Here is a 20,850-nt window from a genome sequence, read left to right on the forward strand (position 1 = left end):
AAGAAACCCCTTCACCCGCGATCTTTTCAAGCTGAAGTACACACTGATTCCAGGTGTTCGAGCACTCCAGAGAATGGTTTGACTATTAGTCGGCGGCTAAAATTCCCGAGGGTACATTTAGGCCAACAACTATTTCGGTTAAGTCAAGTCATGTCAAACCCATCTCACATTACAAGCTAAATTCATTATCAGTGATGAGCATTAGTTTGTTTCAACATGATGAGCAGGCGGATCAATTCAAATTACATATTATCTTCCTCCATGGTCACCTAAATCCTACACCCAAATTGTCCCTTCAAATCACGTGCACAGAGCTTTCTAAATACGATTGCCCTGTGCATGTGCACTTCCGACTTCAACTCGATTCTAAGAGAATCGACTCGAATCTCAATACAAATCTGCCATGGCTGACATCATTGGCGCAAAAAAACTATTTCTTTTGACCCTGTTGACCTCGCGTCAAAAACATTTTTAAGGAAGCCTTTCAAACATTGAAATCAACTGCCAACATTTTCTATAAAATCACCGAGCTATATAAATACGATATACTGAGAAAAATGTGTGGAAATATTGAATTATACGATTACCTTGGAACTATTAGTACCCAATTACTCTTCCGCCAGCGTGACCTAGTCACAATCATGGCGCCTACCTGTGAGGGCTCGTCTTCAGTTTGCAGAAAATCTCAGGTCTAACATCAAAGCCCTGGTGGCTCAGTGGTTAGAGCGTTCCGCTATAGATTCGGTCGGTGGTCACGGGTTCGAACCCCGGCGCATCTATTTTTTCATTTTGTAAAAAGGTTTCTTTCCATTTTTCATCCATGAGCGTTTATCGCGCGCGGGTTCGAATCAGATTCGACCCCTGGCGAATCTATTTATTGGTGTTTTATTTAGTTTTTTTGCTATTGTTCATCAATGAACGTTTATCAGGCGCGGATCCAAGGGGGCGCACCAGACGCTCGCCCCCTAAGTGATATAGAGTCTTTGAAATTGACCATGAAATTTTGGAACACACCTGTCCAGAAATTTTGATGAGAAATGCAGTGCACTCTCCCTCTTTTTCCAGTTCCTGGATCCGCCAGCGCTCTTAAACCATCATCAGTATCAATATTATCATGAAGAAACCCCTTCACCCGCGATCTTTTCAAGCTGAAGTACACACTGATTCCAGGTGTTCGAGCACTCCAGAGAATGGTTTGACTGCTAGGGCTCGTCTTCAGTTTGCAGAAAATCTCAGGTCTAACATCAAAGCCCTGGTGGCTCAGTGGTTAGAGCGTTGCGCAGTAGATTAGGTCGGTGGTCACGGGTTCGAACCTCGGCGCATCTATTTTTTCATTTTGTAAAAAGGTTTCTTTACATTTTTCATCCATGAGCGTTTATCGCGCGCGGGTTCGAATCAGATTCGACCCCTGGCGAATCTATTTATTGGTGTTTTATTTAGTTTTTTTGCTATTGTTCATCAATGAACGTTTATCAGGCGCGGATCCAAGGGGGCGCACCAGACGCTCGCCCCCTAAGTGATATAGAGTCTTTGAAATTGACCATGAAATTTTGGAACACACCTGTCCAGGAATTTTGATGAGAAATGCAGTGCACGCTCCCTCTTCTTCCAATTCCTAGATCCGCCAGCCTTCTTAAACCATCATTATTACCATCATTATCAATATTATCATGAAGAAACCCCTTCACCCGCGAACTTTTCAAGCTGAAGTACACACTGATTCCAGGTGTTCGAGCTCTCCAGAGAATGGTTTGACAATTAGACGGCCGCTAAAATTCCCGAGGGTACATTCAGGCCAACAACTATTTCGGTTGACCTCGATTCCAAACCCATTCCAAAATGGCCCAGCTACAAGCATTCTTTGTTGGAGTGACAACTTTGGCATTAGTTAGGCGGTTTTTCATGCAAAGTAGCTTCAAGTAGGACTTTGACTTCTCAAGGAGAGAAATATCATCTCACATTACACGCTAAATTCATTATCAGTGATGAGCATTTAGTTTGTTTCAACATGATGAGCAGGCGGATCAATTCAAATTACATATCATCTTCCTCCATGGTCACCTAAATCCCAAACCCAAATTGTCCCTTCGAATCACGTGCACGGAACTGGCTGCTTAAGCGTGTGTAAAACGTCAAGGAAGATAAAACAGTCACAACCAGACCAAATGGGGCACCTCAATCACGCCGCCGACACAGTGAGAAAGATTAGACGGCCACAAACTGACCGAACACAGTCTGGCTGCACCGTGCCGCCAAGACAGTGAAAGAGATGCGACTGCCACAACCAGGCTGATTCGGACATCCTGGCTGCTCAATCATGTCTCCGTGGCAGTAAGAGAGATGGACTGTCATGACCAGACTGATTCGGACCTGGCTGCTCAATCATGACACATAGCCGGCGAGAGATGACATTGTAGCAATCAGACTGAGCCGGACCTGGCAGCCAAATCATCTCACTGAAGCAGTTCGAGATGAGACTGTCACAACCGGACAGATTCAGACCAGGCAGCTCAATCCTGTCGCTGAAGAGGTGAGGGAGATTGGACTATTGGGAGTCCTGTTGTTATGTACCAACACAACTATAATCATCCTTATCATAACAGACCTGGAGGGAGAGATTCTGTCCGTGGTATTTGATTATAACTTCCATACATCCCAACTCTGTCTGGTGAGGACAAATTCCCAACAAGAATGCTGGGATAAGGCCACTCACACAAGCCTTTTGTCCTGATATTTCACTGGTTTCATTCAGGTCGTCTGTTGGCAATTCAGTAGGAAGAGTACAGTGTGAGACAGAGTGAAAGATCACAACATCACACCACTTCTAATAGAAATTAATTTTATTCAAAAAAATGCATGCCCTTTAAATTTCAACAGAATGCATTTTATACAGAACATACAAAGAATACTGTTGTATCATCATGAGAGTTAAGTGTATCGTGGCCTAGCACCATGAGGAAATTCCCTTTATTTGCTTTTTTGGGGGATTTCAGACCTAAATGAGTTATCATTTTGTTTGTCTTGACCACATCAAGTAATAAAAATATTCGTCTGACTTCACTGACTGCCCCTTGGATTAAGCTTATGGCCATTCTGACGATGTTACAATGATTCTTTGTCACGAAGAAACTGCCAACACTCACAGGAACCCCAGGCAAACATGTTATTTAGCCCAACGCAATCCAATATAAAGTAAAAGAAGGAGGAAAGTGAAAAAATCGAACAGGATCCAATATCATAACAGCATACCATCAATACTAATATGGCAATAATATGGCGTAAATCACTAGTCACCGGTAACAACAAACACAAAATCTATGCCCTATAGTGATGCTTTTTGATTTCGGAAACAGTGAAATGAATTTATAAATAGTTCGCCACTATTCCAACATGAAAATAAGTGGATCAACAAGGTTGATTCCTACACCTTTTGAACTTCAGAGCTTACAGCACATCCATCTAAATCATCATCTACAGTAGAATTAAGTGGATCAACAAGGTTGATTCCGACACCCTTTGAACTTCAGAGCTTACAGCACATCCATCTAAATCATCATCTACAGTTGAATTAAGTGGATCAACAAGGTTGATTCCTACACCTTTTGAACTTCAGAGCTTACAGCACATCCATCTAAATCATCATCTACAGTAGAATTAAGTGGATCAACAAGGTTGATTCCTACACCTTTTGAACTTCAGAGCTTACAGCACATCCATCTAAATCATCATCTACAGTTGAATTAAGTGGATCAACAAGGTTGATTCCTACACCTTTTGAACTTCAGAGCTTACAGCAGATCCATCTAAATCATCATCTACAGTAGAATTAAGTGGATCAACAAGGTTGATTCCTACACCTTTTGAACTTCAGAGCTTACAGCACATCCATCTAAATCATCATCTACAGTAGAATTAAGTGGATCAACAAGGTTGATTCCTACACCTTTTGAACTTCAGAGCTTACAGCACATCCATCTAAATCATCATCTACATTTGAATTAAGTGGATCAACAAGGTTGATTCCTACACCTTTTGAACTTCAGAGCTTACAGCACATCCATCTAAATCATCATCTACAGTAGAATTAAGTGGATCAACAAGGTTGATTCCGACACCCTTTGAACTTCAGAGCTTACAGCACATCCATCTAAATCATCATCTACAGTTGAATTAAGTGGATCAACAAGGTTGATTCCTACACCTTTTGAACTTCAGAGCTTACAGCAGATCCATCTAAATCATCATCTACAGTAGAATTAAGTGGATCAACAAGGTTGATTCCTACACCTTTTGAACTTCAGAGCTTACAGCACATCCATCTAAATCATCATCTACATTTGAATTAAGTGGATCAACAAGGTTGATTCCTACACCTTTTGAACTTCAGAGCTTACAGCACATCCATCTAAATCATCATCTACAGTAGAATTAAGTGGATCAACAAGGTTGATTCCTACACCTTTTGAACTTCAGAGCTTACAGCACATCCATCTAAATCATCATCTACAGTAGAATTAAGTGGATCAACAAGGTTGATTCCTACACCTTTTGAACTTCAGAGCTTACAGCACATCCATCTAAATCATCATCTACAATAGAATTAAGTTCATTCATATCCTTTAAGGAACAAAATCAAAATGACCAAAAAAGCATAGATAAATACATAATCTTGAATACATTTAGAGCCATAGCAATATCACTTTGCAATATAAAATCACCCTGGAGGATATAAGTTAAGCTTTGACCCAAGTTTCCAAAAGACATTCGCAAATATTTTCCGATTTACAGTCATCTATACATAAAACTCCACGACATCATTAAGCATGGATGCAGCCGAGCGCACCAGGTGTATCACAACCGATAAATGTTTCTTGAACACCTTCCACTGTTCAGGATGCGTATCGATTTCAAACAAGGAGTCGACGAGGCCAGGGAAACTAGCTCCTGCGTAGGAATTGGTTTTACTCGGAGCAAATATCACATGTCTGAAATTGAGGAGACGGATTAACAGCGTGTCAGTAATGAAAACAACAATGCTACTCGGTAACACTAAAGACTTTGCCCAAAATATTTGTGGTGATACTTAGAGAGATGAGTGGCATAGTGGTCAGAGTGCCAAAATCACAATCAGGGGGTTGTGGGTTCGTCTCTTGTTGCTCACAATGAGAAAATATTACAGATGACCATGGAATAAACAGCCTTATTAAGGACCTCTCTTTCACATTAAGGACAACAGAGCCAGGTCCCATGGGGGTCGGTAATAGAGAGGTTGTTTATTACTTACCTCGTAATAGGTCTCCCAGGGAGCCCCTCTGGGTTGATGAACGCCCGCTCGACCTGTAACATCTGGTCATTGACCTTACGAACGTCAAATGGACTGAAACAGGAGGAGGAACGAGTAAATGACAGCCATCTCTGAAGTTTGGCGCCATCTTTACTACTAGAATGGCATCAATTTAGTACACAATGGTCCTATGGTCAAGGTCTTTAGTGCTTTGATGCAACAACTGAGAGAAAAAGGATGTTTGGGTTTAAAGACCAGATCGGAATCTATCATTATGTATAACACTGTCAAGATAAACATGTTACCCTCACATGAATCAGTCACATCCCAGTATATCGCCCACCTAAACACACCCACATGGGATTGTCAAAGATGTTTCATTATAAAACACACACAAGATCCGGGTTGAAAGTGTCAACCACCCAGGAAAGGTGACAAGGAAGATTTTCCGATGTGTCACCGAGTTAGATAAGCTTTTAGCACCCAGTTGGGGACCTGCCATGGGTTCAGATACAGATCAAGTAGATTCAACCTATGCACTTTCACAGTTACTTGCTGGTATGTGATATCACCCACGTGTGGATTGACATTTGGCAAATTAGCAATTGGTTAGTTGACATTCAGCAAAATAGCAAGACACTGTGTCTACATGGGCACTTCCATGTCGGTGACAACAAACTTTCAATCTCAGTTAATAACAAACAAGGGGAACTGTGTCAACAGTGAAAACCAGAAATGAAAACCCTCAAGGCGGAACCAACTTGGTCTCCATGTCAGGGGTTGTGTATTGGACAAAGGCCTGCTGGTTGTTCAAAACAAGTTGTTTTACCATTGCTGGTGTTAAGTCTAAGGTCTTCACTGAATTAAATTACCGTAGGTTGACTCCTGACGTTAGTGACAAAACACGTTTTGAATAAGCGGGCACAGATAACAACACATTAGTCTGAAGACTTACTTTGTTCGATCCATTTTCTCCACTCGTTTATGGAAGTTATTTGCTGCTTTGGTAAAATTGTTTATGGCAGATTTGAATTCATCTGAAATGACAAACAATTCATGAATTATGACAAAGAAGACGATCTTTCCTGATCCGTGGGTGCAAGAAACTTCTCTTTTTAAAGGGAGACTATAGGTAGTGGGAAACTGAGGCTGTCGGATTAAGCTTCACAAAACCCTCAGCTGACAGTGAGTCCGTCAGAAGTCTCCCAAAAAGTACCAAATTTCTACCTACCTAATTTTATTTTTTGGCTGTCCAGTAAATCTTTGTATGCCTTACTGAAGTCGTTGAAATAACCTTCCAACTCTGTTGCATAATCTCGGAAATTTAGCGGCAGAATGAGTGAGTCAGCCAGATTACGAGCCATCTCTCCCCAACTACGTGACACGGCTAAATGGTACTGTAAAACACAACGTCAAAAGTGACATAACACTGTAATCAACAAATTTCTGTGCCGGGCCGTATCGTGCAGTAGCCAGTAGAGTGACCACTAGGCTATGAGGCTCCCAAATAAAAATGCCATAATAGGGCCGTTTAGACGACGCGAAAAAATCCGGATGCGTCCCGAATCCGGATTAATTTTTCGTCGTGTAAACGCAAAAAGATCCGGATCAATGTGGTTGCATCCGGACTAAAAAGGTACCATCGCCTTGGGTGGTTTTAATCCGGATTCATCCAGATTCGATCCGAATGCGGTCTTTTCGCCTGTCGTCTAAACGGCCCTATTATGAAATACTTTCTTATAAATCAATAATGTCAAAATAAAGAAATTTATAGCGACATCACAGAAGTTGTCCACTTGACCAACATGACAATTCGTGAGTTTACGAGAATTTATTGCCATAATGTTGTTTACTTTGATAAACCCATAACGAGGTCTCGTGTTCTCGCTTATCATCTTAACAGTGCTAAACTTTTATCATTGGCTTTTCACATAGTTTTGATCCATTTTCAATAGGGTTTTGACGTTTTATCCCCTCCTAAATGGGAAGGAGCAGGGACCAAGGACTGAGTGTGCGTGGCCACTAACCTGAAAATCAGAGTCAATGAATTTCTTCATGAGTCTGAACGTTTCGTACACCGTGTGGTAGAGAGGATACGAAGACACTTTGTATTTTATCTGAAGAAAAGAAAGAAATGACATGACATGTATATTTCCTGGAACTTTACCTCCTGGAGATTTAGATTCTCATCTTTTGATAGAAGGTCTGATCACCTAGTGATAGGTTAGCCTTCATCATCATCATCATCATCTTTGCTAGTAGCTCATTTTGATTCGACTGGTCAGTTTGCTGCCAGTAGGGTACCAATACCTCCTCACCAGGTGCGTGGCATTTTGAGATAGAGTTCAAGGGTAAGCGGTGTCTCAAACCTGCCAGTTTGGCTGGCCTTTCCACAGGGTGACTTCATAATAAACAAGCTTGCTTTGGCATAATATGAAAGGGTGCATTTGAGTCACTATCCGTTTACCCGTTAGTCTCCAGCGCAACAACCAAAATAGACTATCGATTATATCATTTGGCGACGAACACACGCTGCTTTATACCAGGAAGTTTTTGCCAATAGTGCGGATTTAAAACAAAAATTCTATTCACCTCATCGTATGTGTATCGGAGGTCAATGCCAGGAATACCAAGGAAGCACAGAAAGTGTGCAAAGTCACTTCCACTGCCAAGTTTGAGAAGTCTGAAATATATCATTTACATACAGAAAATATAAGTCTCATAAAATGAGCGATTTTGACCCACTTTGGCTAAAGGTGGCCGTTGGGTAAAGTCTTTACAATGAGAAGGACAAGCCCGTCATAGGAGGGCATGCTTTATCTTGACCTTCGTCCCTTTGGGGATGCTTCAGCCAAGAATTAACTTGTGTCATGCATGTTACCATGAATGAATAACCAATAAATGCTAGATGTCTCAATCCATTGGTCATAACTATAACAACAGCAAAATATACACAGTCTAAGCCAGTCAATAAGGCTTGGGTGGAGTTCCATATAAGGCAATCAATGGCCTTGCGCCAGTCTACCTTACTGAGACGATGGAACTACCCCATGGGTCGTCCAACTCCTGAGATCTGTGAGCATCTCAACCTTGTTATTTCCCGGTCAGTTTGGATCCAGGCCACTTGGCCTATACCGGGTGTGGCCCAGGGGTACAGTACACTCCCTACACCCTGTGGTATTGAAAGGGTTGACGCACACCTTTTCAAATGATATTTCCAATGCTCCTGAGAGTCCTGGAGTAATTCTTATAATTTGGGTGCAATACAACGATTGATTGATTGATTGATTGATTGATTGATTGATTGATTGATTGATTGATTGATTGATTGATTGATTGATTGATTGATTGATTGATTGATTGATTGATTGATTGATGGATGGATGGATTGATTGATTGATTGATTGATTGATTGATTGATTGATTGATTGATTGATTGATTGATTGATTGATTGATTGATTGATTGATTGATTGATACCTTGGCCTGTCGCCTGTACCAGGGAAACTCGCCCTCCATGTATCATAAACAGTTTTCCTCCCAGCAGCAACCTCAGCAGGATTTGGATTGGGCGTCTGAAATGAGCATTGAAAACTAATCTACTGACCATAACAATAAGAAGCACCAAAAATTAAACGGTATACAGTACCCAGACTTCATGAATCAAAGAGCGGCAGAATTCTGCCTTGGAGAGAGCCTTGACAGTAAAATGCAACAGAAGCAAGTACTCACAACTTTCGCCGAATCCATAAGAGCCTGATACAAACTAGGCACACAGTTGGCGTCTAATGAATGATTACCTAAAATGTCAAATTCAGCAAGTTGCAAAAACGAACACAGAAAACACATTTACTCACTACTTTTGCAGCATGAAGGAGGGCGTCATAGAGAGATGGGATACACTTGGCCCTGAACGAGTAGTTGCCTGCGAATTGTAGAAGACGTTACAAGGAAAGTCACGGAGAACTGGTGGACAGAATTAGGTTTATTAAATGTAAAATTACGTCGGCTTTCACCCAATCTGAGGGCTCATCAGCCCAGGGCTATCCAAGATTATGTAGCATTAAGCAAGCAGGAGCATTACTCTCACTGTTTAGTTGTCTTGCTTAGAAACACAGAGACAGACAGAGGTCATGTTTTGCAAGTGTTGTTCCTCCTGGCTAAGAGTCGGGTGACGTTAGTTAACCATCTACTGACATCACCTCAACAGGGTTCAAAAACAATCAGTATGAAATGGAACCAAATGAAACTAACTTACACGATTCAGAGTATAGCACTCTCTCGAAGAAAAAGATGAAGCAATAACTATTACTGTCATTAACATACTGTGTGACACTATTAACCCAGTTGAAAGGCGTCTGTACAAAAGGCCTGTACAACGTGTAATAGGCCCATGTGAAACAGACGCATCAGAAGCCGGCTTAGTGGCGTCTATAACAACTGTCTCATAAGCCTTAAGGCTGGCTATTTGTATAAATAATAGGTGACAATAAACAAATAATATATAAAGTATCAATCTACCCTGTACTGCGATATCCACGTTCAGATAGGCCACCGACCGTGCGGCAAGATTCTTGGCATAATCTTCCACCCACTCCGTTGATCCGACAAGCCCGTGTTCCTCAGCGCCCCAACTACAGAAGATAATACTACGCCGGGGCCGCCATCCTGAAAGATTCAAACAAACTTTTGATTTCAATATTCAAAACAAAGTTCTACAGACAGACAACTTTGGCACATCGCCTGAAAGTAGTGTTTGTATTTGTAATAAAACAGTTTCAGCAATGTTCCAAGAAAGCATGCTTTGAACAAAACGAACTTATCAATATATAACGGACTATTTCTTACCACTTTTCACCACTTGTGCGAACGCCCTGCTCATCTCCATCATGGTAGCGGTACCACTGGACGGATCCGCAGCACCAAATACCCAGGCGTCTCTATGGTTACCAACCAAAACATAGCGATCTGGCTCAATTGCCCCACGAATGGTCCCAAGGACATTGTAAGTTGTTCTTCTTTCCATGATTGAGTAGACGTCAACTTGAATTTTCCATTTTGGGTTCTGGAAACCAGGCCCAAACCGGTAGGTGACGTTAAGTGTACCTTTCCAATCTGCTGGGACTTCTTTACCTGCCAGATGTCTAGAAAGAGCAAAGGTTTTATCCCTAAATTGGAGACTCTCGGCAGGAGCCATGTAGGCTAGAATAAGTTAGACAAACAGATCAATAGATGGCTCAAATGTTTGTAGCCATATTTCAAAACAGCCTGACCAGGGGGGGGGTTAAGGGTTTACATCGACTGCCGCTTATCAAAGTGTTACTCACTTTAGGAACTGTCGCGCGTCATCATAACCGATGGGATGGACAGGTATCGTTGGAATACCCGTCTCATTGATGCTGAGTCTGTAGGCACTATCTGAAACAGGCGATCATACCATAATCGGGGAAATTAATTTCATTGGTCGTTTAATTTCGCATAATTTTCTGTAACCAGCAATTTTTTTCTGCAAATGAAATGTCACAGAGAAGAAAATCTAATACAAATTACTTGTACGGTGTGTGAAAATGCTGAATAAAAGCAATGGAAGAGAGAAAACTTTCAAAGCACAAAAGCCTACGCTGAGGTGAGAGAATGGTGTGAAATTAAGGACGTAAAAGCTGAAAACCTCTCACCAATTGAGGGGTACCCTGGGGTTAAAGGGTCACCACGATCAAGAAACAGTGTGCCACGCTGGACGCCTGTGCCTGGCAACCACCACCCATTGGGATAGACGGCGACATCACCCGCGGTCGCAGGGGCGTAATCATCAGGATCGCTGTACAGGATGACGCCAATACAACCATACTTCTCGGCAAATGTCACCTACAAATGACAAAGGGCATTTTAGGACACCGCTGCATCTGAACTTATCATTTCAAAGGGGTAAGGCATTTGCCTGGTTCTTAGTGCAGAGAATCTTGGTAACTTAACCACAATCCTCCTGTGTTGTCATAAAAATAAGAACTGGTAACAATTGTTTTGAAAGTTGCTTTACCTTACCTTGTCCCCACGAAATATCTTTCCGTAGCGAGCAATGGCGATCTTCCCTTTTACATCAATCGCAGCAGTTTCCATCAAGTATTTGAAATCCTCGTATCTGCCGTAATTGACATAGACAAGATCACCCTGGAGAAGGAAGGGTGATGCTTATTGTTAGGACCTGGTTTCTTGATCAGCATCAGTATCAATGTTGGCATTAAGAGATTGTAACTGAAATTAATGGAAGGAGGTCATGTGTAGTTGAGCTGATGCTGAAATACTCCGACACAATTTTCTGGCCCTGCCTAATATTCCCAAGTCCTGCTAAATTCTGAGTTTCTATCCCAAAAATCTCCACCATTTTTTAGTCCCCTCTTATTCTGTTTGAATAAACCTACCGAGGGATTTCCAGCATAAGAATACGCATTAAACGGCGGTACGACATCTTTCTGATCCTGATCTGGCTCCAAGATCTTCTCCTTCAGTTGCGACGTGTGGACCGCTTTTCCATTTTCATCTAGGAGTACGATTTTGTTTGGTATCGTCTTGTTTGGGTAAGACAGGAGGACGTCGTATGGGGTGATCTTCACAGAGTCGAAACCAACGCTTTCCCAGAATGCTTTGAGTTGCTCGGCCTGCCGGAGATCTGCAGGTGTACCGGCTAAGTGGGGATGGGTTGTTAGATTCCTGGGAGGAAAATAAGGTAATTTTCTCTTCGGAGTAAACAGTGAATGGTACTAGAAATATTCAATTTTTGGTCAATACAGGTTTTTGCACCATCCCTCTACTTGGTATTGTATCACATGACCTTGACACTTATCAAAGATAAGACAAGACTGTCTCGACATGTTTTGCGACATGAAGAGGTGGTTTGTTGTCGGTTAAGCTCAAGTAGTGATAAAGATAGTGAGGTGTCATAAATCATTGATTAACACAAACACTGGCAACGTTCTACTCTGCAAACTGCTAAATGTACAACTGTTAAAACTATCACCGGAGTTCTGGTATTTGGGTTCATTATTATCACTAGTGGTGGTCGCCTTGAGCAACAATTAGTCAATACTGCAACTTGTGATAAATAACAGACCAGCGATGGCCAGTTTTGCCACATCGATAATCATTGCAGTTTGTGGCGATATCTGGTCTGTTAAACATTCAAGTTTCTTCACAGAGCAAATTTCACAATTAACACTTAGACCATGTTATGTCATTTAAAAAACTCCAATTCATTTTCTCCAAATGATTAACATGCGTGTTTTTTCAATTCTGTCCGTGTCCCAGCTCTGATTCAAGTGTGTTCGGTTGGAGACACTTGTATTTGAGATCGGATGATCAATGAACAAGTGAGATAAGCCAAGTGGGCCAAGTTTTGTTCATATCTGATAACCAAGAACAATTGAACCTCGATTTTTTGCTGTTTTATGATATCTTTTTGAAATGCTTTATAACCAAGGGTAGTCACCAAAAGTTCTGTCAATTGAGCCCAGTTGAGAATAAAATGTGTCCTTTACCCGTTATGACTTTTGTGTTGAAGGAAGAATGATGCCAGTGGCATTTGATTTTCGTTTCGGCCAAATCAGTCGATAAGGACAAAATCTCAACCAGAGGGCAAACGTTCTCACCTGAGATATTTCTCTATATTTTCTGGTTTCATCTCCTCCATCAGTTTCTTAGCTATTGTCGGGTCAGCATCTCGTGTCGGATTAGTCACTCCCGATGCCGGCACAATATGGGCTGCACAAAAATATCCTATCACTATACCAAGTCCTAAGGCAAGCAAACCAAAAATCACTGTAATCACAAGACATTTTCTTCGCACTTTCTGTTTTCGTCTATCGCTGTGATCACTCATGCCTGTTGCAACAAGATGGACGAAATCACGATCTGACCACTCCGCTTCTTCTTCCGAGTCTGATCCATGAGACGTCAGACCATTGGTTGTGTACTCTGCACTCATTAGGGGAACCCGATACATCTATTGGATTGGTCTTGATTATGGGAGGAGATATCTGTGTAATCTCTACATCGTATTGGTTGGTTTGCTCTGGGTTGGAGGTCAAACAATTCACTGACTGTCAATCTGAAACCAAGATAAAAATTTAGGACAGACCTCTGATAACTGGGCATAATCAGAAGAAGTCTGACCCAACATTATCTTGCCTGGGCAGTCCATTTTGTCATCCTATTCAATATTCATATTGGGCCATGGACTCCCACAGTTGGGGGGCCTTTGAAGCAGCAAACCAATCAACTTTGCTCTAGGGCCTACCCCTAGGCCTACGAAACTCAGGAATTGTAACTGTGTAAGACCATTTATTTTCACTGAATCAACATTTTTGGGCCGTGAAAGGGGATTGTAAACTTTTTCCAATTAAATTGATATCATGATGTACTGTACTCAGTTGAACCTCCCCTTGCCACGGGCTGCTTCCCACAGCGTTTGTGAAGGACTGTAATTCGAGGGACTATCTTTCCTGTTACACCACCACCAATGCACTATGATGCTATGTGAATATACACACACTGACACAGGAACTATAATACTCCTTTTCAAACGGCTGTGCCTTCGCAGACACCTCTCCGAAACATACACCTTCACCTTACAGACATGTCGTAGAAGATCGTGACTGTATTTTAAAACAGTCAAAGTTATCGTTACTGCGCTTAAATGGTGTTTCTTCTCATGAAAACTGACAATATATTTCACTTGTTTACCTTTTTCTTTTCCCGTCACTTGTCTCCCGTCGCATTCCGTACTTACCGTGGCTGAACCGGCCCCGAAATATATGATAACCAGCACGAGGAGGAATATGCGTTTCTTGTGCAAAGTGCACCCAGCTGGAAGAATCAAGCGCGCCTGGGAATAAATAACCAGCTAGAAGAGTGAATATTAACCGCTAACTACTTTTATGCTGGTCTCTCGATAAAACAACCGGACAGCCAAGGTCGGACTCCCCGCTACCCCCCCCCCCCCCCGCTGCACAATTTAGTCTCCAAGGTCCTATTTTCATTTTCCGAGCCTCAGTGACACTATCATATATCGAAGAGTACGTCGAATAGGATATATCGGTAACCTTGACTACAATTTTCATTAAGATATCGTATAAACCAGACATTATGTTGCTCATATCTGTATGTCCAGCTGCCTTGAATACAGGGCAATTTAATAACTGGCCATTCGAAAGAAAAGGGCTAGGCTGTATTGTCTTTGCACACCTAAAAATACTGCCAGGGACCAATGTTGCAGCTGCCAAATACAGTTATATTTTGCACTATGTGTACAGAGTGCAAAATATTGCACTCCACTGTCACATCCTGTGAGCCAGCCTCGATCGGGACCTCCAAGGACAGTCTCCAATGTATTCCTGTCCTTGGAGGACGGCGCCTGGTTGAGTTCGTAGCATTTTTGCAATGACATTCTTCCACTCGCTTTACCCCATTACGGGCATGTTTGACGAGAAAATAATATAACTTTAGTTTAAAGCACCCGCAATCAAATGATCACACTTTCTTTTGGAATCTACTATAAAAACGCTGGTACATATCATCGAACTCCTTTGATACCGGTATCTCTGTGACTGCGCGAGACGATATGATATTTTGAGTGTATCAAAGGTTGGTCAGTAGCAATCTCCATTCTTTCTGCTCACACTGAATGAAACAGTCTGAGACGGGATAAACGGGAACCAGTAAGTAGCAGGCTGCGTTAAAAGTCAATTTTGTACTTTCAAACCTGGTAAAAATAGTGATTTCTGTCCCCTCTTCAAGAGAGGCACCTATTGAACAGGGACAAAATTTCTCGTTCTGTGTATACTGCCAACATTTGTGGAAACGGCGGTGTTTTGGCGACATGTGTCCCAACACGTCTTAAAATGTGTCCAGTGTATTCACACAGGCCTTCATACTCCGACGAGGCCTACTTCATTTTACATTGAAAACAATGCTTTATTGCAACCAAGGTGCTTTGGAATGATAAATCTCCTCTTCAACTATTCCAGAAAAGATGAAATCCTTCTTGCTGGTCACGCTTCTTCTCTTTGTGGTCGCAGCAAGCGCGATGCCGCAGCAACAGGCCCAAAAAAGGTAGAGTATCCGACCAACAGCCAGAGTATCTCCACGGCCATGATATCATCTTGTCGATTTTGATGTTTGGAAGGTTTGACAATACACGTACCTTGAGCGGCTTTTTATTTTGATTCCCTTTGATGATCTGCATCGCAATTTCTTCATGAAATCAGACCTAATCTTGGTGCAGAGCTACATGCAGCCAAACTGACGTTTAAAATATCACTGCAAGTGCCGGCCATTTTGAATTGTGGCAGCCATTTTATTGAATTTGAGAAAAACAACATCGTCTTATCGGCGGCTAGCTGATGGTGCATCGGGTGACAGAACTACTGTTTTTTCTGATTTAATCATTTCAAGAAATTCTCTTACTTTGTTCAAGGTTGTTTGATCGCGGTTTAGGCTGTGCTGAGATGGGACAGGATTGCACCGGTAAGGGGTGCTGTCACGGCTATTGCAAGGTGGCTTTCGTTGGTTCAATTTGTATGGAAGGAATTGGGCGCTGAAACCCAGTGTGTTACCAAGTCCATCAGAGTTCGACATGACCAAGATTATCATATTTCTGATTTCGAATACAATCGTTTTCTGCCGAAATAAATTAGGCTTCATAAATAACAACTAGCATTTGACTCGTCGGTGTACCCAGTTTGGAAGTGGGTCAGCTGCCGGGGTCAACTGTCCGGAACTGGGCGCCCCGACCTTAGGCCCCGTCAATGTCTTGACTTTCAACGGGTAGCCTTTTGTGGCCCGCATCAGGAAGGAATGAACCTGACGAAGTTCCCGAAGCCAAACTTCCCTCGCCAAGCATCCAGGCCAGTGCTCAGTTACCAAGATAGACGAAAGTGAGAATTTTCCTCCCGGGTTGTCGGTAATATGGCAGCCGTCGCCACTGGATTCGAGACGTGTGGTTGAAGGAATCTGCAGGACCATGCATGCATAACACGTTGTGAGAAGGGACGGGAATGACGTGTCCTTCTAAACAAGCCGGCTGTCACGGAAGTTTTTAGTTTTGTTCCTGTTTTGAACAAATAAAAAGAGCTTGGAATGATAGTCTCAGTTTGCGATGAGTTTTCTCTGAAGAATGCACAATAAACAAGAATGTTAGGTTTATTTTCGCAAATATTTATTCCAAATCATAAAATACCGTTTTACACTGGTGGCGAATAACCAACGTGTGGATAATAGTGCGATGCACGCGGCACGACTTTGTCATTTTGTGCTCCACTAGGGACTTTCCCTATAATTAATTATCAGAAGATCGAACAGTGGGATAGGCATTCACGTTGGCGTTTCTGGGGATTTGCGCAAACTCCCTATTACGTGGATCCCCGAAACACGAGCTTTGACCACATATACATGTCGAGCAACACGGCGTTTATATTTCTGGAGTTAAATGATGGTGAATGCGGTGATCTGATGATGAATTTGATGAATTTACGATAATTTGCCGAAAGGAAACGTTTTAATCGGCGGCAGAAGACCACCTCGTGTGAACGTGGGTGCATTTCTCAATGGCGGCAAGAGTGTTTCGTTTTTTTTGCATCCCTGGCGACGAGGTAACACCTTCTGTTCATTAAAGTTCAGTGATTGCGTGAAAGAACCCAACAGGGGCTCCATGTCACATGACATCGAAAGCGCGTCAAAGTCGATGTTGTCAAATTTAAATGTGGGAATTTCTCCGAAAAGGCTCTCCCCGAATCCGTGCCTTAATGCAGCGCTCTCCATCGGGAACCGTGCCCGCGAATGGTCTTTGAGACCATTATACACGGTCGTTCTCGTTCGGACCTCGGGAGGAAACAAGAACGACTTACCCGTCTCCTCCACGTCATTCCCCCGATTAAGCCACGGTGGACTCGAAGGCAAAGTCCCAGACTCCTCTTTAGAATCGTTTTCGGATTTGAACCGCTGGTTTCCGGTCCTCGACCTACGTCTTGAATTTGAAGACGGTGCCACTTCGGGCTGCTGCCTGGCAGAGCGATCTAGTTTGCATGAAGGGGGAGCCAGCTCGCAGCATCTCTCTCTGTTGACTCCAAGATCAGGAGTCGATTGCAGCCATTCCTGCGCCCGCTTATGTGGACGCATGTCGTCTTCATCCGACTTGGACGAGTCACCCGATTCCTGCCGCTGTCGAGCCAGTCTGTGCGATGACTCATTATATCGGTTCCGAGGCAGCTTTGCTTTCACAGACTCCTTGACCGCATCGCGCTCGCTTGCATCATCACTGCGCCCAGCATCACTCCCTTGGCTGCTCGAGTCCGTCCCACGACCACTGTCAGACCCCCGATTCGAGCCATTGGTGAAAGTACCCCTCCTCCCATGGCGTTTGATTCCACCCCGCATTTCAACTACAGACTCGTTTGATATCTGCCTAGAGATGAAATCAGATAAATCGTCATCCATATCATTCTCGAGGGTCCCGCAACAAGTCTCCTCTATATCTATGGTGTACTGTATCTTCTGGCTCTCCCCTTTCATATGTGATAGTACGCTCTTCTTGACATGGATCTTTTTATACCGCTGTTTTTCGCTAACGCCGCTGAATTTCTCCATGGTGATCACCTTCAATTGAAAAAAATACAATAATGTAACAAACTACCCCTCTCAAAGGTATATGTGTCAGATTGACAAGGTCTGTCAACGAATCTATATTGAAAAAGGTACGCTAACATACAATGCTTCGTGCTTCGGACCATACTGAACTTTTCAGTGGTATTGCCTCCGTAGCCTCCACCCATACAGGCGTTCTCTGGAATCTTAAGCTGAGCAATGTCCACTGACATTGAGGGTCAAGATGGCTTCGGACTGGAGTCGTTTCGATGGCATCAAGTCCTGCGCTCATGAGCAACAGCCACAAAGTTATAACGGACAAGGTTCCCCGTCTACATGTATGTTTTTGAGGATAAAGTTATCGTTATCCAGATTAATTCATAACAAGAAACAGTAATTTCTAGTTGGGGAATCGACAGATACTCACGAGTGTCTTGGCCTTAACGTGCTTCAACGACTCCTTGGATGTATGCGACTGATCGGCGGACGAATGGATGTCGGTGGCAGTGAGAAGTCTAGTGACACGAGCTGATATGCTATTATCATGGCGAAGCTCCATATATATAGACTTTCACGCGGTTGCGGATACGGCGAGAGCCTATTGGTCTCCTGTGTGTGACCAATCAGATCCCTTGCCTAGAGAGCACGGTCTGTTGCCATAGGAACTTGTTAGTTTTCATAAGGGCATCACTGCGACAAGTTACACCTAGGGTTTTCATTGCTAAAAGTGTGTAAACATGCCAAGCAGACCAGAACTGTCAAAGCTGTGACAGACGACCGCGCGACATTGACATTGACCGCGCGTGACATTGACCGCGCGAAATGGGGTAAACATCCTAGTCTGGTTGCTTTCTTTTGATAATCAAAACACAAAACTCATCACTCAGATATGTACAATTCATGAGATATATTCTATCGTTACGGTTACATAAGAAAAACATTCTACTGCCATATTCTGAGCGAATCCTCCTACTTCGTCTGATGCGATTTACCATCAGTGTCGTTTGGTTCTACAATGAAATACAAGTCATGTAGTTTGATTTGAAGTTCATTCTGTGATGGATCCTAACGAGTTACCTTAGGCGAAGCTTTCATCAACCTCATCGGTTGACATCCTCAGAATTCTGAGTAATTCCCATGGAATCACTGCATTGGGAATCAAAAATTATGCTGTTACTACTTTTGAAAACGTCGCCTAAGATCAATCATAAGGACTTATTAGAAAATGATATACATGTATAAGAGATCCGATGAAGTTGTTAAGACAAGTTATATAGCATTACCTCAGAAAGTAAGGTTGTTGTCATTTCTTCTGAATACATGGAGTCATAAGACCTGCATAATTTCGGGTTTGAAAGGTTGCGATACTGAGTGAGCACCACTGAAGAGCCTAAGACAAACGATGAAATAGCTCATATTGTACTGTATTTATCGGGTTCCCACCACAGATTTTGACATATCGTTTTGTGTTATTCAACAAAAGGTCAGTTGATTGAGAAATAATTAGTAGATTCTTATATGAGAAATATTGCCAACGGGTATTTGTACTTACACATTGATTACATAATCTCTAGAAATTTCTTTGAATGTCCATCATCGCAGCCACCAGTTTCGAGAAACGCGTTAGCTGGAAATAACGAAAAAAAAGGGATTTAGTAGTATTTGCCACGGGAGGCTGAGCAAATTCTACTTACCTAACATACTCAAATTCGGTTTAGCCTCCAGTCTGCCCATCACGTGACCTTCTCCAACTTGAAAAGAGGCTCTTTCTTGTTGATCATGACTACAGGACACAGAACAAAACATGGTTAGTTTCTTGGAGGATAGGAACCATACTTATTACAACTTTCAAAATACTTACAACTTCCAAAATACTTACAACTTTCAAAATACTAACAACTTAATCTGCAGACAATAGTTTACGTGTATCAATTTCCATACCTCACGTCATCTCCATCCTGGAACTAATTTGACGTCTTTTCTCTGTCATCCAACATGGCTGCAAATGATGTAAAATCAAGGCAGAGAATGCAACATACTTACATGAATACTCACAACCAGGCGCTACTGAAACGCAATTACCGATTATTTCTGACAAAAAATTAAACCAATATATCCTAGTGGTCGTGTCCAAACATAGGCCTATATGTATAATAATACCGCCTAATGCATACACTATCCAAGTGGAAAACTACTGGTTCATACTCACCCATGGTTGATTTCGCCTTACCTAAAACCAAGATATTTTGAAGTTGGTATAGAGATCCATGTGAGATAAAAGAAAAGTTTTGTTGATATACCAGATGCCCACTAGTGCTTGCAGTTTGGGTAGTAAGATGACACATCGGATTTGCAACTGAACAAGAGGGAAGATGGTGATATTTCTTTGTCCATGTTACCAAAATCTAACTTAAGTGTCTGACGGTGTCATACCTGTAGTTTTTAGTTTCTTTCCTCCTTTTCCTAAAAGATCAAGACATTTTAAGAATAATTGTTTAAATGAGAAATCCTTCAAAGAGCTTCTTATATACAGTACATGTAAGTTCGATCTACGCTCATTGAATAATAACGCCCAAAGTGCTCAGCTTCCACACGAAATTAGGATTGAATGATGTGCGCCTTTCGGATTTGATAATGCATTTCGAATTTCTTGATACACACTACACGTATATCAAACATTAGTGTCATTTTCTGTCGGAATATTCCTCTGGATATTTGAAGTCTATTCTCGTCCCATTCGACCCACAAATACGCTTCATCTTTTGACGATGCACACTACCTCTATTTAGTGACAATTACGGCTGGAGTATTACCGTTGGAGTTTTGGAATCTAGGTCATGCCTTTCGAGCAAAGTACTGCACTAATAACTGCAGGACCTGCAGCGAGTTCCAGCAGCTTAAACTCTCCTCTTCGTAGGCTGTTACTTACCACAT

At 42.3% G+C, this 20,850-nt stretch overlaps 1 protein-coding gene and 1 long non-coding RNA gene across 3 annotated transcripts; one reads left to right on the forward strand and one right to left on the reverse strand.

Moving 5' to 3' along the window:
* Window positions 1-2,822: 2,822 nt before the first annotated feature.
* Window positions 2,823-14,037, reverse strand: LOC135499514 (N-acetylated-alpha-linked acidic dipeptidase 2-like). 2 transcript variants are annotated; one of them, XM_064790308.1, is made up of 16 exons: window positions 14,020-14,037; window positions 12,927-13,384; window positions 11,703-11,991; window positions 11,326-11,451; window positions 10,959-11,148; window positions 10,611-10,701; window positions 10,132-10,427; window positions 9,805-9,951; window positions 9,141-9,208; window positions 8,764-8,858; window positions 7,877-7,967; window positions 7,312-7,401; window positions 6,516-6,681; window positions 6,240-6,321; window positions 5,285-5,377; window positions 2,823-4,985 (listed from the first exon to the last, which is right to left on the reverse strand). In XM_064790308.1, exons 2-16 carry the CDS (start codon window positions 13,277-13,279, stop codon window positions 4,793-4,795), a joined length of 2,370 nt encoding a protein of 789 aa, XP_064646378.1. In that variant the 5' UTR covers window positions 13,280-13,384; window positions 14,020-14,037; the 3' UTR covers window positions 2,823-4,792. The 2 variants fall into 2 exon arrangements, with proteins under 2 accessions (XP_064646378.1, XP_064646379.1); XM_064790309.1 differs by lacking the exon at window positions 14,020-14,037 and adding an exon at window positions 13,904-13,924.
* An 884-nt stretch (window positions 14,038-14,921) lies between these two features.
* LOC135499726 (uncharacterized) lies at window positions 14,922-16,406 on the forward strand. Its single transcript, XR_010449332.1, has 3 exons — window positions 14,922-14,993; window positions 15,303-15,387; window positions 15,752-16,406. It is a non-coding gene; the product is annotated as an uncharacterized LOC135499726 (long non-coding RNA).
* The last annotated feature ends 4,444 nt before the right edge of the window (window positions 16,407-20,850 follow it).

The sequence above is a fragment of the Lineus longissimus genome, chromosome 15, assembly GCF_910592395.1.
Source record: "Lineus longissimus chromosome 15, tnLinLong1.2, whole genome shotgun sequence".
Lineage (NCBI taxonomy): Eukaryota > Metazoa > Nemertea > Pilidiophora > Heteronemertea > Lineidae > Lineus > Lineus longissimus.

Excerpts from the sequence above, each read along its gene's own strand:
- LOC135499514 (XM_064790308.1), bottom strand. The coding sequence starts at position 13,279 with ATGTATCGGGTTCCCCTAATGAGTGCAGAGTACACAACCAATGGTCTG. Across the intron at positions 9,952-10,131 it reads CGCACAAGTGGTGAAAAGTG|GATGGCGGCCCCGGCGTAGT; the intron begins GTAAGAAATAGT and ends TGAATCTTTCAG. Across the intron at positions 7,402-7,876 it reads TCCGATACACATACGATGAG|ATAAAATACAAAGTGTCTTC; the intron begins GTGAATAGAATT and ends TCTTTTCTTCAG.